Source organism: Toxorhynchites rutilus, chromosome 2 (assembly GCF_029784135.1).
Source record: "Toxorhynchites rutilus septentrionalis strain SRP chromosome 2, ASM2978413v1, whole genome shotgun sequence".
NCBI lineage: Eukaryota > Metazoa > Arthropoda > Insecta > Diptera > Culicidae > Toxorhynchites > Toxorhynchites rutilus.
The window spans coordinates 3,298,334-3,317,867 of record NC_073745.1 but is presented as its reverse complement, the minus strand read 5'-3'; the positions used below and the strand labels follow the sequence as shown (position 1 = coordinate 3,317,867).

Sequence of the window (19,534 nt, the reverse complement as noted above, 5' to 3'; positions counted from 1 at the left end):
GGAAGACGTAACCAGAGATTTTTCGCCTCAGAAAATCCCAACGACGCCAGCTGGGATTGAACCCAGGCCGATCGGATTGTGAGGCTGTTACGCTAACCATACAACCACTGGCGCCGTCATTGTCTTGACTTAGTGCGAATGAAACGTACGAGGGATAGATGTTACAAAAAGTTTCGTAGAACTAATAGTGCTATCGATTGGCGTTATTATACAGTTGCTCGCAATAATTATTCGAGATCGTTGAAAAAAGGCAGAACAGATCATATCCAGAGAAAGATCGATCAGAACAAAAATAATAGCAAACAGTTGTGGAAAATTTTAAAAAGGTTGATGAAATCTAAAAACAGTTGCCCGCGATCCATAGCTTTCGAGAATTCAGTTATAACATCAGAAAACCTAATAGCCAATAAGTTCAATTCATATTTCGTTGACAGTGTTTCACTTATTAATGAAAGTATCGATTTGGTAAGTGAACCTGACGAAATAGTACAGCCGACGGCCAGTGGATGTAAACTGGATTGTTTTCACCCAATAACTTTTGCGGACCTTAAAAGAATTTGTTTTGCACTAGAAAAGTCGGCTGGCTGGTATTGATGACGTCAATGCAAAAGTTTTTCAAGATTGCTTTCATGTTATTGGACATTCCCTGCTGGACCTGATAAATGATTCATTAAGAACTGGACACGTGCCCAAAGTCTGGAAAGAATCGTTAGTGGTTCCAATACAAAAAACAGGAAGTGGGTTATATCTATGGTATAACCGCAATGGTGACGTAGGACTATCGTTGATTTAGTGATCATTTATTTGAAGTTGAATCTGAACTCATTCTGAATGAATGAATAAATGAATATTTGGGGGACTTCGAAAACGAGAGCGTTACGTTGGAGGTACAAGGTTTTATGCATCCAATATTGGATACGAAAATGTCCTACTGATGGGGAAGAATAATTTTCAGAAGCTTTCCTGCTAATTGCACTTGATTGAAAACCACAAAACCAAATGTATTTGGTTGCAGTATTATATGGATAGAAAACATTAGAATAAACTCTTTCGCATCAATGTATTTTTCAATTCCCAGGGGAACTGGTAGAGTATTTTTCAGCAACGATTAGTTCTTTCCTGATCTTTCCTTGGATCTTTCCGGAGTTTTCTCGATGCTGAATGGCATCCAAACGAAGAGTTCCGCACATGTATGTGTTTGTGTGGCGGCTGCTCCGATCTCTTCCCGGGGAACCGTTTGTGGCATCACTCTTCTCCTGATGGATTCTCTTCTGGCCTAAGGTGCACAAACAGGCTCTTGGTGACACCGTTCATCCGCGCTTTCATGATAAACGAAGAGCTTCACCACAATAGCGACAACATGCTCCAATCGCTGTTCAATTATAACTGAGTGGACTTCCAAGCGACGCTAGCCTATATACCGATTGATGATTTCAATAGCCTGTTTTGAAAGCAATTTTAAGACTATTGAAACAAGTTTTTGGATCAAAAAGTAACAAGTATAGAACGCGTAGACATTTTATCTTTCGAATGAAGTGTTTATCATACCGGTTCGTTCAGTTGTTTAGGAGCTATTAACGCTCAAAATCTCGGTCTCCGGCGTAACGCTTTCGTTTTCGAAACTTTGATTTTACACCCCGGTATAGAAATGAAAGACGTAGTCCTACGTCAAAATTGCTGGGACGATTAAATCCGAAGAGTTTCGTCCTATCAATATGTTGCACACTATAGAAAAACTGCTAGAATTAGTCGTTAAAGGCCAGCTGGTGAACTATTTGAATAATAACTCATTACTAGCACCAGAGCAATCGGGATATCGGGAATCACATTCCTGTGAAACCGCCTTGAATTTGGTGTTAGCTAAGTGGAAGGAATATATCGAGATCAAAGAAGCGGTCATTGCAGTGTTTTTGGATTTGAAACGCGCATTTGAAACTATTTCCAGGCCCTTGTTGTTACAGACTCTGCGGCGCTTTGGTTTAGAGGGTTCGGCATTCAAATGGTTTGAAAGTTATTTGAGTAATCGAATACAGAGAACTGTTTTTGCCTGAATTCTGTTTCTGAACCTGTTGGGGCCTATTTCATTCATAATGTACATAAATGACATGAAACGAGTCTTACGTTTTTGCGATATAAATTTATTTGCGGACGATACAGTTCTGTTCATAGCAGCTAGAAAATTAGAATCCGCAGCATTGCACTTAAATGGAGATTTGCATTGTCTTAGCAGTTGGTTGAATTATAAGCAGTTAAAATTAAATGTTGGAAAAACCAAGTACATGGTATTTTCTTCGAGATATTATAACACCGAGTGTTTGGTAGAGATAAATGGTGAGACACTTGATCGCGTTAGAGAGATAAAGTATCTTGGTGTTACTATAGATGACAAACTGCTTTTTAAGTCTCACATAGATAATGTCATCAAAAAAATTGCAAAAAAAAATACGGTATCATGTGCCGTTTAAGAAATGAGTTGACAATTTCGAGTAAAATTCAATAATATAAATCAATAATATCGCCACACATAGACCTCTGTTCATCCATTCTTTTTCTTGCTAACGAAACACAAATGTTGAGGCTACAACGTTTACAAAATAAAGTAATGCGCTTAATTTTGCGTTGTAATAGATTCACTTCCTCAGCTTTCATGCTAAACACGCTTCAATGGCTATCTGTGAAGCAAAGGATTGTATATTTAACTATGGTGTTCGTTTTCAAAATTATAAATGGATTGCTGCCTCGATATTTGTGTGATCGAATTGGAAGAGGAAGTGATATTCATAGATATAATACCAGAAATGCAGACGAAGCACGAACGCCTAACTTCTTAAGTAGAGTGTCACAGTACTCCCTATTTTTTAAACTTATTTCAATTCGATGCCTAGGCACATTAAAAGAGCAACCACATTAGTGGATTTTAAACGACAGTGTATTTCACATATCAAAAATGTAATATAAATGGTTTAATTTTAATGAACGAAGTTGTTTTCAACGAATTGTGTTTGTGTATGTGTATGAAAGAATGAACTGCCATCTTCGTCCAAATGATAATGAAGGATTTTTTGTATGTTTATAGAAATGAAAAGAGAAAAAAAAGAAAATAGAAAGTAGTCATAAGTTTAAGCAAGCGCGCGATAATGCAGCCATGAGAAATCTGAATTGTGATAGCGATTGGAACATGGGAGAGTTTGCTCTTATTGTGGAATTGGATATGTTAGTTTCGTTAAAAAGAAGCACAACTATGATTGGGGTTCGTTCAAGATCGAGGGAACGACTGTTGTCAAGTAAAGAAGGCTCAATAGCTATTTCTGAAGGATCAAGCAGACAACCGTCAGAATGAAGGGATAGGCTACAACCTGAAATTCATCCAACGGGTCAAATGTTCGATTAATCTGAAGAGTTAATAGTCTGACAATTTTGGCAGTCAGGTTACAGTGAACTCAGAAGATGCTATGGGATAACTTGACGGGACAGCAAGCGTTTCTTCTTGAGATTTGACTGAACTGAAAGATTTGCTGTGTCTTCTTACAAACATGTCCGAAGAAACTTTTGAATAGACGAAGCTAAGTGAAATACCGATATCACAAAGAGGTGATTTCATATCTGCAAATTAAATCAGTTCGTTTTTATTTGTAAAACTGGTTATGTATTAATTAATTATCAACTAGATAATCGACCAACTCAAACCTATGTAGGGGAATGAGGCGGGACCTTCATTATTATCAATGAATCACATATAATCGAGTCCGATCTGTAATAGAAATATTTAATTGAAGTGAATAAGCTAGTCTTTTTCAAAAAAAAAGATACACCTGCGAAAAAATTGGATTCTAGTCGCATAGATTTTGTTTATTCGCATAGGAGTATTGAACGATGACTGAAACATGTTAACTTTGAAAAATCATAACTCAGAAATAAAAGAATACACATCTCTGATTTTTGGATATGTTATGTAAAAAAATCTAAGCTTACAAAAAAAGAGATACAAAATTTTCGAGACCATGTAAGCTATAAAAAGCAAATACTATCAACAATCACAAAAACAAAATCCGTTCCTTTCACGTATAATGTTTTTTTTTTTTGAAGTAGACTAGCTCATTGTCTTTAATCTGTTGTGTCGATGATCTGAATCGGTTTAGCAGTTCAAAAGTTATGAACTCAAAAAAATTGTAAGTTTTAATTGTTTGGTAAAAGGGAAAAAGTATTTTTTGGGCCATCTAACGAAAAAAAACACGGGTCTAATATTTTGCGATGAGGAACAAATCATGAAAATCTGAGAACCAGTATATCAGTTTTGCATGGGATGGCTCAGATGAGGAAGAGCAGAATTAAGGGTACTGAAATGATATATTTTTTATGACAGCTGAGTTACGAGTGTGTATACAGTAGGGTGCCAATGAATGTATGGGAAAAAATTGACCCTAAATTTTCAAAAAGTTACCACATAAAAAATGTTCACTACCTCGAAAAAACACCCTATGCCAAATATCAGCCCAATCGGACTTAACGGAGAGTGGTGCAAAACGGTCAAAGTTTGAGTTTTTTTTAAATCGAAAAATCACCCAAGGGGGGAGTAAAGGAAATCGTGATTTTCGAAAAAAAAAATTGATGCCAAATGTCTTAAAATGACGAGATCTAGTGCCATCCCGAAAAATGTTTTTTTTGTCAAAAATCGACACTCTGGGACTTTTTTTTCGGAATATAAGACGAAACGTATGGTTTTAGGTGCCAATAACAATAATTATCTCGATTTTTCGTTCGGAACTTGCTGCGAAATGTTGATTTACACGATAATATACTCTATGCAAAATATTAACTCATTCGAACTTCGTTTATTAGTGTTGCAGACGTTAAAATCATAGTTTTTTGAAAACCGAAAAATCACCGGAAAACGTGTTTAAAAAAAACTTTTTGATGCCAAATGTCTTAAAATTGCATGACAGTCGAGATTTATAGTTATCTCAAAATCGATTTTACGGACGAAAAAACCACCAAGCGAAAAAAAATTTTTCTTTGACAAAATTTTTATTTCGAAATAACAGTAAATCTCGCGTAAAAATTGTTAAGACAGTTGGCACCAACATTTTTTTTATAAATCCCCGATTATCGGTGATCTTTGGTTTTTTCAAAAAACTGAAATTCTGCGACACCAATAAATAAGGTTCGAATGAGCTAATATTTTGCAAAGGGTATATTATCGTGCGAATCAACATTTCGCAGCAAGTTCCGAACGAAAAATCGAGATAATTATTTTTATTGGTACTTAAAACCATATGTTTCATCTCGTGTTCCGAAGAAAAACAGAGTGTCCCAGAGTGTCGATTTTTGACAAAAAAAAATTCGAAATGACACTAGATCTCGACGTTTCATGCAATTGTAAGACATTTGGCATTAACCATTTTTTTTTTCTTACAGTGGGTTTGACTAGGTATATATTCTTGCGAAGAAATATGATGAGATTTATAGAAATCGCATCAACTGTTTACACTAGCGCGAACTTATATAATGAAGTTCACCTGAATTAGAACTGCATCCAACTTTAGTTATTTCTCACCAGTGAGAAATTCACCAGCGTTTACATATGCCTGAATTTATTCTAATCATGGTGGTTATATATACCTCGAAGAAGTGTATCATATATATTCTCACTCGTCTACATCTATTTTTGCGTGAATAGATCCATCTATAGCTATAGATCTCCCTAATGTAATCCCGCCATTAAACTCCGATTTCCTTTACTCCCCCCTTGGGTGATTTTTCGATTTTCCAAAAACTCAAACTTTGATCGCGTTGCGCCGCTCTCCGATTAGTCAGATTGAGCTGATATTTGGCATAGAGTGTTTTTTCGAGGTGGCGAACATTTTTTATGAGGTAACTTTTTGAAATTAGAGATGACCCTTTTCATTGGCACCCTAGTATACAGATTATTGTGTAGGCAGGAACATGTCATCTGCGAGAGGTGGATACAAAAACGGATAACTATTAATCGCCAAAAACCAGCCAAAAAAATATGTATATATATAAGTTATCGCCAGGCCCATATAATCAAACCAGCAACCATACCCACGGCATAAGACGTGCTGTGACTGTAAACAACGGAACCGGATCGCAGTAGAGACCAACCGCGGAGGCATCAAACTACGCCGATTCAACATCTCTCCAAGTAATAATGATTTCCAACTCGTATTGTACCAAAAGAAATTGAATAAAGATTCAGATTAAATTAGTGAGCCGACGAGAACAGTCGCGTTTTCCTTTTTAGCTTTAGCTTAGTTTAGTTAGTCTTTTTTTTTAAACTCCACTTCCTCACATGGGAAGTTAAGTGGCGCAGTCGGTAGGATTAGTTAGCGCCCCGTGTTGAGTGTTTAGTGAAAGTGTTCCCTGAGTGCATATCAGATACAAAACGCAGCAGCTGACACATCACGGAGCTAACGACCTGCTTCTACATAAAAAGAACCCAAAAGATATGGGACCATTTCTTTTTCTAAGGTAAGAATTTTATTTTATTCTACTAAATAAATAAGAAAAATAAAAGTGAAATAAAACAATACATACCAATCACTCAATTACGATTTAACTATCTATCAAGTGCCAAAATAATTAAAGAGTTTATTCTATTAAATAAATAAGAGATATAAGTGAAATAAAATACTTTCAAAAGAACAATAAGTACACCGTAAAATAGTGATTTGATTATTTACTTTTATCAAGTGCGGAATTAATTAAAGTAAAAATGGATGCGCATATTGCAGAATTGCAACAAGCCATCATGGACCGAGATGATCAAATTCAACAGCTTCAGCTTGAGATACAAGGCGTCGTTGAAGCAGTACGCGCTGCTCAACATGCCGCCCCACAAATTGTTGCTCCGCAAGCAGCACAAATTATTCAACATCAACCTGAACCTGTGAACGTTCAAAACGATGTTGCCAACAATTTTGCCAGAACAGAAACAATCATAAAATCTTTGCAAACACCACAACTCATAAGGGACATCGCTTGTTTCGATGGAAACCCAGTGAAACTGCACAGTTTCATCAAATGCATCGACAATTTGATTCCACTTCTGGCCGAAGCTAGAAATTCCCCTATATTTCAAGTCTGGATGCAAGCCATCCGTAGCAAAATAATAGGAGATGCCGATACCGTTCTGGAAATTTACGGCACCTCGACAGATTGGGACGATATTAAAAACACATTGATTACACATTATAGCGATAAGCGGGACGAAATTTCCCTCACGCGGGATTTATTGAAATCGAACCAGAGCACTACCGTAGAAGAATTTTATAGTCGGATTTCTCATTCAATTTCACTGCTAGTGAATCTTCTCAATTTGAACGAAAATAATGCTGACGTGAAAGCAGCGAAAAATTCATTTTATCAAGAATTAGGTCTAAAAGTATTTTTGGCAGGATTAAAGGATCCACTTGGACCAATCATAAGAGCGCAATGTCCAAAAACACTAAAGGAAGCGTTACGACTCTGCCTCGAGGAAGGAAATTATAATTATGTTAGAAACCCTTTTGAAGCTGCACCCCCAATTCCACCAAGACCCAACAATTCGATCCCAAATTTATTCCAACAATACCCTAGATCATCACAGCAACATTCTAGGCCATTCCAATTACAACATAGACCATTCCAACCACCACATAGACAATTCCAACCACAACATAGAGCATTGCAACCACCTTTCCATCCACCTCCAAGAGCTCATCACTCACATTCTTTCAATCTACCACGCTTCAACTTACCGAACCCCCAAAGGGACTCGTATGTACAAAGACCCAACGATCAACAACCGAGACCGGTACCGATAGAGGTTGACCACTCCATGAGAACTCGTCAAGTCAATTATATGAATAGACCCAACTTCCAAATTCCTGAGGAATTAAATCCTGAAAATTACTATTACCCCAATAATGACGAATACTATTACGCATATCAAAATTTCGAAAACCAAAGCAATGAGATTTGCTCAGAAACCCAGCCATCAGACCAACAAATTGAAACCAATAACGAAGAGAAAATCACAAATGAAATCGATGACCTAAATTTTCGACAGCAGGATGCAGAATTCAATCCAACGTAAATAATTTCATACCTTATATCGAAGTTCCTACTTCGAAAGGAGTTTTAAAATTTTTAATAGATACCGGGGCAAATAAAAACTACATAAGCACCCGACATGTTAACTTTGAAAATTGCAGACACACCGATCCAGCCATTGTTACTAATATTAACGGTTCTCATACAATTAATCGTTTTGTAGAATTCAATCCATTCATTCAAGTGCCTCAAACACAAAAATTGCAATTTTACGTTTTTGACTTTCATCCATTTTTTGATGGACTGATTGGTTACGAATCTTTACAAATGCTTCGAATCGACATTCTCACAAATACAAATGAGTTACAATTTCCTACTGGGAAAATAAAAATGAAAAGAAAATATCCGTTTGCTACTGAAATACAATTGGATCCTGAAGAAACGAAAGTAGTGAGCCGTCCAGTAACAATCAGTGAAGGAGATTTCTTCGTGAACACTGACATGAATATTTCCGATACCACATTTATTCACTCTGGAATATACAACGCCGTAAACAATCGTGCTTTCATGACAATTACTAATTACTCAAAGGAACCTACTAAAATTAACATTGGGAAACCCTTTGAATTCGAATTGAATAATTTTGAAACACAAATTCGCTCAACAACTCCAGTTCCAATAAACCGAAGACTTTTTGATCAACTAAGATTGAATCACCTCAACTCAGAAGAAAAATCGAAGCTACTGAAAATAATTGCGGAAAGCCAAGATGTATTTCTATTAGAAGGAGAAGCTTTATCATTCACTAATGCTATTAAGCATAATATTCAAACAAAAGACGATTTACCAGTTTATGCCAACTCATACAGGTACCCTTTTTGCCATCGAGAAGAAGTGCAGAAACAAATATCCCAGATGTTACAACAGGGTATTATAAGACACTCAGTGGACCTCTCCAGTTTGGATAGTTCCCAAAAAGCTAGACGCCTCTGGCAAAAAGAAATGGAGATTAGTGATTGACTATCGTAAACTGAACGATAAAACAATCAACGATCGGTACCCAATCCCCAACATTTCCGATATTCTCGATAAGCTTGGGAGATGTAATTATTTTTCTACTATTGATTTAGCGTCTGGTTTTCACCAGATAGAAGTCGAGAAAACAGACATTCCAAAGACGGCTTTTAGTGTCGAAAATGGGCACTATGAGTTCTTACGAATGCCATTTGGACTCAAGAATGCGCCATCCACATTTCAAAGAGTGATGGACAATATTCTTAGAGAGCATATTGGTTTGCGATGTTTCATCTATATGGATGATCTCATCGTTTTTTTCTACAAGTTTGCAAGAACATTTAGACAATCTAAAGAAAATTTTTGATTCATTGTCTAAATGTAATATGAAAATTCAGCTGGATAAGTGCGAATTTCTAAGTAAAGAAGTCGCCTTTCTGGGACATGTCGTCACATCCGAAGGTGTGAGACCAAACCCGGATAAAATCGAGTCAATTCAAAATTGGCCTTTACCTAAGAGTGATAAAGAACTTCGAGGATTTCTAGGAATACTCGGTTATTATAGAAAATTTATAAAGGACTTTGCAAAAATTGCAAAACCTTTGACTAACTCTTTGAGAAAAGGTGAAAAAATAGTTCACAATGAAGACTTCGTAAAGGCATTTGACAAATGCAAAAACATTTTGACCAGTAGTGACATCCTTCAGTACCCAGACTTCACAAAACCTTTTATTTTGACCACTGACGCGTCTAATCACGCAATAGGTGCCGTACTTTCGCAAGGGCCAATAGGTAAAGATAGGCCAATTGCCCTATGCCTCTCATACCCTTAATAAATCCGAGGAGAATTACTCCACCATAGAAAAGGAGCTATTAGCAATAGTTTGGGGTTGCAAACATTTCAGACCATACCTTTATGGCAACAGATTTACACTTTATACTGATCACAAACCGCTCACCTACAGCCTAAACCTCAAAGAACCAAATCAAAGGCTCATTCATTGGCGGTTAAGTTTATCAGAATTTGATTTTGACATCCAATACAAACCTGGCAAACAGAATGTGGTAGCCGATGGATTGTCCAGAGTTAACGAACTTAACATTAATGAAACTGATTCATCTTCCGACGATATCACCGTGCATTCAGCGTGATGATTCAGAATTCATACAATGCACAGAGGCTCCCATAAATTATTTCCATAATCAAATTATACTCAAAATTGGTGAAGAAAGTACTACTTTCGAAGAAGTGTTTCCCAGAGTTTACAGGCGGACTATTACCAAAGTAATATTTGGCGTACCGTTTCTAATTAAAATGTTTAAAGAATATATGGACCCTCGACGCACAAATTGCATAATATGTCCAGAAAATCTCATAAACCAAATTCAAATAGTTTATAAAAATTATTTCAGTAGATGTCGTCCTTTCAAGGTTAGAATATCACAACGCTTACTAATCGACGTGAGATCCGATGAGGAGCAAGATACTTCAATTGAAGAAACTCACGAAATTGCACATCGTGGAATTCAAGAAAATCTGGCAGTAATGAGAAGAAGATTCTATTTTCCAAAAATGAAAATTAAGATAAGGAAGTTTATCATATTATGTAATACCTGCAATCGAATGAAGTATGAGAGAAAACCGTATAAGATTCTTCTAGGCGAAACCCCTATCCCAAAGCAACCATTGGATATTATCCACATTGATGTGTTAATATCCCAACCTAATTTATTTTTATCAATTATAGACAAACTGTCTAAATTTGGATTTCTACTTCCTATTAAATCAAGAACCACAGTCGACATTAGAAAAGCTATTGTCAAATTTATTTCATTATACGGAAAACCTAAAATGATAATATCTGATAATGAACCAGCATTCAAATCCATTGAAATGCGGGACATGCTAGACAAACTTCATATTCAACAGTATTTTACACCAACCAACTACAGTGAACAAAATGGAACGGTAGAACGATTCCATTCAACAATAGAAGAAATTTTCAGATGCAATAAAGACAAATATGAGAATGTCACCAATAAGGAAATGTTTCAAATATCGTGTAGCTTGTACAATAATACAATTCACAGCTCTACCAATATGAGACCTCGCGAAATATTCTACGGAATAAAAAGCGAAGAAGAACGACCTTTAGATAGAGCCCAGCTTTTGGAATACCGTGACAAAATTTATAAAGAAGCAGAGGCTAGAGCTACTGATACACAGCAGAAACAACATCAACAACAAAATGCATCTAGAGAAGACCCACCATTACTTGAAGCCGATCAAACAGTTTTTAATAGACGGCAGGGTATTAAAGCAAAAACTAAAGAATGGTTTCAACCTGTTAAAGTTGTCGAAGACAGGAACCAAACGTATGAAGACGATAAAAATAGGAAACTACATAAAGCAAAAATGCGTAGAATAAGGAAATAATAAAATGAACTCTAATCTATTTTTCTATTTTAGGATATGGACCACCGTCCGAACTCTCTTATGTCTCGTTTTAGTATCTGGAACTATGGGCAGGCAACCTACCATACAAATAATGGAACTTAGTCACAATCCAGGTCTGCTAGCAATAGCATCAGGTAAAAACTACATCAAAGATGGGGAACACAAAATTTACCACATCATAGATTTCGAAATTTATCACCCCACTTTGATAACGATAAAAAATATGATCGACGGAATAAAGAATATTTGCAATACATCGGAATTGAACGAAATTATCCTTTCAAAATTTAATAATCTTAACTATCTTTATCATAGCCTTCAGAATAAACCACGACCCAAAAGAGGATTATTGAATTTTGTGGGAAGCGGAATAAAATTTATCACCGGAAACTTCAATAACGAAGATTGCAATGAAATTATTAAAGATTTGGAGGAGCTAAGAATTAAAGGCAATCAACTTATCAATGAAAATAACAAACAAGCCAAGATAAATTATCAATTGAATAACAGAATAGATACAATTATAAAACAAATTAATAAACAGCAAGAAATCATTGTCAAAAATTTCAATCAGGCTCGTATGGATAACACAGCAACACAAATACAAATAATCAAAGATGTAAAGAAAATCAACATGTTACTAGATAACTTAATCTCACATTTCAAGGACATAGCAGAGTCGATTCATTTAGCAAAACTTAACATTGTCTCGAAACATATCCTCCACCCAGAAGAACTTTTGTTTTCAATAGAAAGATTAGAAGAAAAAGGCATAGAAATCAAAAATATAGATCATCTGAAATGATATTTGTAGTCAAGATACCTTCTCTTCAAAATGTAACATATAGTAATTTGATACTAGAAACCTTACCAGTTGGAAACAAGATATTGAACATACCAGCAAACAAAGCAATGACGAGCGAGATAGGAACTTACTTCATCACGAGAGAATGTCAGCAGATCGAGCTAGAGATGGGCAAACCGTTCATGAACTGTTCAAAAGTTCACTAGTTCACCAAAAAGAGTGAACGAACGGTCGTTCTTTTTTACTTGGCAACAGTTCACATGAACTGCTTACCCAGTTCAGAACGAACTGTGTACGAAGACCGCTGGCTGAACTGTGTATACAGTTCAGTTCAGAACGAACTGAACGGTGAACGATGAACTGTGTATGCAGTTCAGAACGAACTGTTTACGATGACCGCTGGCGGAACTGTGTATAAAGTTCAGAACGAACTGACCGCTGGCTGAACTGTGCCTACAGTTCAGAACGAACTGTGTATGGTGATCGGTGTATAAGAGCAAGGCGAGCGAACGAGTTATGCACGAATGCTGCTGCAAGGTAAATAGTCCTCAAATTAACGAATGGAAACAAACGAAAGCCCCATGAAATAATACAAAATAAGATGTTTTCATAATAAAACGCAATATTTCAGGACACGATGGTTCTTAAATTGGATTGTTCGATTATTTATCAAATAAAGTTTTAATTTCATATTTTTAAGTTGAGGGTAAATATTTCAGTAAGATATGCAATCACAAAAAAATACAGTTGAAAGCGAAACGATTCAAACAGTATTTTTCAACAGTAAATAAAAATTTGTGTCGCTGATATGAAATGTTTTTATGTTATATCATATTGTGTTTGATAATTTCGAGAAAGTCTTTCGCGTTTTGGTACAGTTTTGCTATAGCAGTTATTGCAAAACATTGTAGAAAAACAGCGCAACGCTAGTTTGTGCTGAAAATAATAAATCACGGTTCAAACTAGATCAAAATTTCAAAATCATGGTTTGATTTTCTATTTTGCTAAGATATTTTTAACAAAATTCGGACACAGAGTTATTGCTAACAAACAGTATTTTATGAATGAAAAGAACAGTCCTACATAACATATCACACTTTTTTACACATGATTTGGCATATCCCTCTAATGTACGAAAGAGTGAGTGAACTGCTCAAAAGAACTAGTTCACTTAAGTGAACGGTTGGCCACTGAACGGTTCATTAAAGTGAACTGTTTTGCCCATCTCTAGATCGAGCAGAACAACATTTGTAACGAAGACATGCTCCTAAACTACAGCAATGATAAATGCTTCTCAAAAATATTACGAGGATTTACTGGAAATTGTACGTTTGAAAAATATGAGCGGAAAAATGAAATCAAGCTTCTAACTGATCACCATGTCGTTTTAAAATCTATGATTCCTCTGGAAATCAAAACAAACTGCGGAATTACTGATAGAAATTTATCTGGATTATTTTTGATTGAGTTTCATAACTGCAGCATCGAGGTGAACAAAACAACATTTACAAACACAGAAATAATCAGAAACGAAATTCCAATAATACTCCCTTTCGATGGTTTGAAAATCGAAGTACAAATTACCCAAAACCAGACCGCTATTGAAGATCTACACATTATCAACAGAAATCATCTGGATTCATTGGTGGAAAGCTATAAAACTCACCATTACTCATCAATGAGTTTATCTATTGTCAGTATCCTGGGAGTTATAATAATGATCGTGCTGTACTTAATAAAATCCAAAAGCATCAATATCAGAATTCTTGGAAAACCTCAACCACACGAATCTTTCTTAGATCGTTTACCAAAACCAGCAGAAAATCCCAAGTCAGCATCCGAAGAAGCTAAATCATCCTTAGTGAGCCGGGACGTCTCATTCTTACCAAAGGGAGAAGTTATCGCCAGGTCCACAAGTTATCGCCAGGCCCATATAATCAAACCAGCAACCATACCCACGGCATAAGACGTGCTGTGACTGTAAACAACGGAACCGGATCGCAGTAGAGACCAACCGCGGAGGCATCAAACTACGCCGATTCAACATCTCTCCAAGTAATAATGATTTCCAACTCGTATTGTACCAAAAGAAATTGAATAAAGATTCAGATTAAATTAGTGAGCCGACGAGAACAGTCGCGTTTTCCTTTTTAGCTTTAGCTTAGTTTAGTTAGTCTTTTTTTAAAAACTCCACTTCCTCACATGGGAAGTTAAGTTATATATGAATTCCAGACCGCGATAAGTGATCTCTCAAATGTCCTCACACGACACGAAAACATATCATCTGTTGACCTCACCGTAATTGATACTAAGATTTCTAAGAAGGTCGCCAAAGTGAAAAGCTTAGAACATTATCATAAATAAAATACCACGTTTTCGGATAAAAGCAACAATACTTTAATTCGATTCGTTTTTCACACAATTTAGGTGTGTTCATAGTAAATCAAATGTTTTCAAAGTAAAGACATGTTTTGACATCTAACAGAGATGTTCTCAGTTCTCAGGAGAGATCCTGAGAACTAAGCGTATGAATAGCACTTTTGCCACAAAATATCTCGATAAATTATTATTATTTTCAAGATGTTCGGTCAATATTTACTTTTTTCTAGAAAATACTGAAATTTTTCAGTCAAGTCTACAAAATATCTCCACAGAAAAAATTGTCTTCACATTATCTTCAAAGTAAATATATATCTTCACATCTAAGTTATCAATAACAACGGTCGGTTTGAGCCTTTTATTTGTTTTACCTTCAATTGTTTGTGCTCGTTCAGTTCCATAGAAACACCTCATTTAACCCAATTCCTTATCATCATATGCCCGGATGTAACACTGAGCGTATATGTCACAAAATGTCAACCAATGCAAATTGTTTCAACAGAATGAATGAAACCGTGTGAATGTCGATATCGACATCATAGCACATTAACAAAATTATCCATCGCCGGAAAGCTAACAGAAGGCAAACGCCAGGTCGCCATTTTTTATTTGAATAATGGCCCGAAATTAGTTTACCCGAGTGTTTATCAATCTCAAGAAGTTATTGATGAGGTGGCGCCGCTGTCTCCTCCATGATAAGCAATAAATTCTCCACTAGACACAATAGGTTCCCGGGTGCAGAACGGAACGGAAACCCCCCCCCCCCCACAGAAATGCAAATCATTTTCATAAATCTTCGTCATTCACCATTTCATTGCTCGCTTCGTTTAGCACGACCCATCCTGACTACAATCCTTCGTAACACATATTGGTTTCCTTTTTATTTTGGTTTTTTTTTTTGGACCGAGCGACGAAAGGTGAGATACTAAACGAGTAAGCTGTTCGTCAAGAGGAAAATTCACCCTTTTCCGCCCATGCTATCCATGTTTACTGCGACTAGTCACGAAGCAGCAGCAGCAGCGTAGGAGTTTTCTTTTCATTTTTCAGATCGTCCTCCGAAGGATTCGTACGAATTAGGTACGGAGTAGGCGAAGATACGTAAGCTTATCCTCCCACCTGCAGCTCTGGTTCCCCATACTCACCAGATGAAATCCTTGCAGTGCGAACAGAACGTGGGTTGCTTGAAGAAGCGTGGAATGAAACGATGATCCTTGACATTATAGACGTTCTTCTTCTTGAGCGCACCTTTCCGGCCACGGTTACGCATCGCGAACTTATTCTCCCCCTCGGGGATCTCTTCCAAAACGCCATCTTCATCGGCCATGATGATAGCTCGGTCTTCTTGCTTCCGCAAATGCAAATCACAATTCACCAACAATCGCACTGATGCAAATTTTATTCTACGTTATGTTCACTACGTTTACTATTGTTTTACTTTCCTTTGATTGCTTTCGGCAACAACAAAAAGAACAGCGCAGCCTGCTGTTGCGTCTCCGCTACTGGGGATACGCAAGAAGAGAATAAATAAGTACCTCTGTAGTAGGCGCTGGAATCCCAGATCCTAGTAGGTTCTGGCTAGGACCACCAGCTCTTGTTGCACACGTGCTCACTAGAAGATCCGCTCAGTTGATTAAAAAAGTGCTCTGTGTGTGTGTGTGTGTGCTTCACTCACTAACACTTGCTCACATGTGCTTACGCACTTTCACTAGATGATTTTCGTCTTCTCTCACGCGACTGCAGCTGATGGGCAGCATATACTCTCGCTTGGAAAATTCACTTCCCCTATCCTACCGATGCTCTAGATCTCCATAAACTCACACACTCACACGCTCTGAATGCGCAAATTTTTGATCCAGAGAATTTTTCTCAGCCTCTCAGGTTAGTATTGTTTTTTTTTGTTGTTGCTTTATTTGCCTACGCCTGTTGGTGTGAGTGCCAGTAGTGAAGGAAAAAGTTGACGTGAAAATAGAAATCGGCAAAGAATAGAAGATGTTCCAAATGATTTTTCTCTCCTTGAATTAATCGGTTTCTTTTGTTTTTCTCTTGATTCCACTCGAATAGCGCCTGGCTTCGGTGGGTGGTAAGTCCGGATATCAAGCAAAAATCTTTCGAACGCGTAAGCGAAGAAAAAAAACACAAGGGATGAAATCGATTAGCTCTGTGTCAAAAGTGGTGTATCGAACGAGAGAACGGAGAGGTAAATCAGGTGAAAATGTTCAGCAGCTCGACACGGCGAAGTTGAAATGAAACCTCTCAAAGTGAATAATTTGAACGAATTACGTTCTTCCAGGAACCTCGAGGTAGGGCCTCCAATGGAAGACTAAAAAGAGCACTCGCGCTACCAAACACGATTATTATTAATTCAATTACTGTATTATCATATATTTGCACAGCACAGTTCCCCGAAGGGAAAAGGCGGAGCATGCAAACAAGGGAAAAAATCGAAACCGCGACGTGTGAATACTTCACGGGTTTTGAAACTGAGCGATTTCTCGAACAAAACCGCAACTATTCAGGTCATCCGGCTTTTCTGGGTATGAATCCGCTCCACCGTTCGAACAAGTACAAAATCCTTCACATATCATGTCTTCAAGAGCAACAATTTGAATCGCCTCCATACAAAGCCGTTCCCATCGCCACTGAACCGAACCACCTTGAAAAGAAGAATCACACACAGCTTCTCCGTTCTTTATCCAATCGAGAATCGCCAAGAAGAACGGATAAAACAGAATTCAATCTTCCCCTAGCACTATCAGCTGTGTCCATCGGATGCTGTCCACTTTCTGCGTAAAGGCAAACTACTCTACGGCAGTTACACACCAACAGATCACGCAAATCGAATAGGGGCAAACACAAATCCAGCTAAACCAAGTCGCACACTTTACCCGAGAGCACAGCACAATAGACTAATGATGGCTACTTATTGTGTCTTTTTTTTCTCCTCGTTCGATAAAAAGGGGATTAGCAACAGTCAAGCAAGCAAGCGACTGTTTTTTCTTCACTACTCTTCTGAAGATCGATAGCGACGGAACGGCGGGCACGTTATGCCCAATCGACATTACAATTCAGAGTGAGTTTATCGAAGCGAATGGAGGAGGACCGACCAATGGCCACGGCACACACAGTCTCTGGGGGATCCAAAGAGTAGGTGATACACACTCACACACACACACACACGCGCCCACCTTGTTGATCTTCTCTTGGAGCGCGAGTTCCGGACCCAATGCAATCGAATCGGTGAGAGAACAAACGAAAACGAAAAAAAAACACCGATAGGAAACTCCCCTAGCCCAGGGGGGAGCTGATGGGGGTTCGATTGGTTGAGTGCTGGAGCGAGTGTTTGAGTGCCACGCGGTTTGTAAGTGGTTGGTCACTACCGACGTGCGATACCATGTGCGAAAGTTTGCTTTCCACTTACAGTGCACGTGCAATGGTAAATTTGAAAAAGTTAATCCAGCAATCAAATGTTTTCATTATTTCTCTTGAATTAATTACAGTGATGCTTCTGAATCCGGACGCTTTTTCATCCGGACACTTTCAATATCATGCCAAAACCATGATATTTTTTGTATGTTGAAATCATGCGACTGATAGTTACTATTGTGTCAATTTAGTTTTAGTGAATTTCCCAAACCCATGTCCGGAGTAAAAGGCATTTTCTGAATGATTTTTAATCCGGACGGTCAAAAGTTGACGATTAAATTTCTCATTGAAGGAGTTGCATATGGGTATGTTAAAAGCCTTAGGATGGACTATAGAGTGTGGAGCGAAGATTTTCGATCCGGGAAACCGCAAAACTCTTCGGTATACAGGACGGGGTCGATTATATGACCCGTTTGTATGTACGTGGGTAACTTTGTAACTTTGTCTATAGCGCTGTCCCACATTAATAGAAAATTAACCCCCTTCCTGTTGACCGATTGATCTGAAATTTGGCGTATTTCACGATCTTGAAAACCCAAAACGGCGCCCACCATAAAAGGGCGGATTTCATATTTTCTCCGAACCAATCAAACGACATTGACTAGTAGAAAATAATTGTTTATGAAAAATGCAAATCCAAAAAGGGCCGCCACCACAAAATGGCGCTGTTCCTTCAATCTTGAGTGAACTGTACTTTTTAAAAGGACTGTAAGCGAGAACCGAAAGACGTCCGATTCTGGATAACTAGACTTCGTAACTGATTTTATTCAAGAAGATGTTCATTGCTTCGACAACTCGCAAGCAGATCGGTCGAACCTATATTTGATCCGATACAGGTGTTTTTTTTACATCCGTTTCTAGTGTGTATTTTTTCATCTGGTGCGCTGCGAGCGAAGTAAAGCTCATAAAAAGTGGTGCGCTATCGAGACAATCCGGCAGCAAGACACATCATCACACACGCTACACAGCGGCGGCAAGTAGAAGTTTATTTTCCTCTTTCTTCTTCCATCATTCTGAATAGCTTCTGTGCACGATTTACACCATTGTTTAAACTTTGTGTTTACCAAATCGGCAAGCGTTGGCATTAGGGGTGTCCATTTTGATACATCACCGTTGAACTATTATTGGAACTTTTTTTCATTTTCAAATTACACATAATAACAAAAATTGAAATAAATCAAATTTTCAAAAATAACTAATATAGAAATATAATTTCTTTTACTAATTTATATATTCCAAATTATTATATTCTGTTCATATCGAACAGTTGTCTACTTCTTCGTTTTTATTAATATGGCAGAGGGCGGGGAGGATCCCCCATCCACGCCAAAGAATATATCAGATAATGAACCTCCTCCTGAAGAGCAGGAGGATGAAACAGAAGATGAGGAGGAAAATTCTGT

General features: G+C 37.4%; 1 protein-coding gene across 6 annotated transcripts in view; it reads right to left on the bottom strand.

Moving 5' to 3' along the window:
- Positions 1-17,788, bottom strand: part of LOC129764591 (protein kinase C, brain isozyme) — a 323,054-nt gene extending 305,266 nt beyond the window's left edge. For 2 of the 6 annotated variants that reach the window (XM_055763811.1, XM_055763816.1), the window contains exons 1-2: positions 17,594-17,788; positions 15,851-16,207 (exon numbers count right to left, since the gene is read on the bottom strand). In XM_055763811.1, the coding sequence (XP_055619786.1) occupies positions 15,851-16,032 (182 nt within the window). In that variant the 5' untranslated portion in view covers positions 16,033-16,207; positions 17,594-17,788. Of the gene's footprint in view, positions 1-15,850; positions 16,953-17,361; positions 17,488-17,593 lie in introns of those variants that run through there. The other 4 variants (XM_055763813.1, XM_055763814.1, XM_055763815.1 and 1 more) reach the window with 4 other exon arrangements.
- Positions 17,789-19,534: the final 1,746 nt, after the last annotated feature.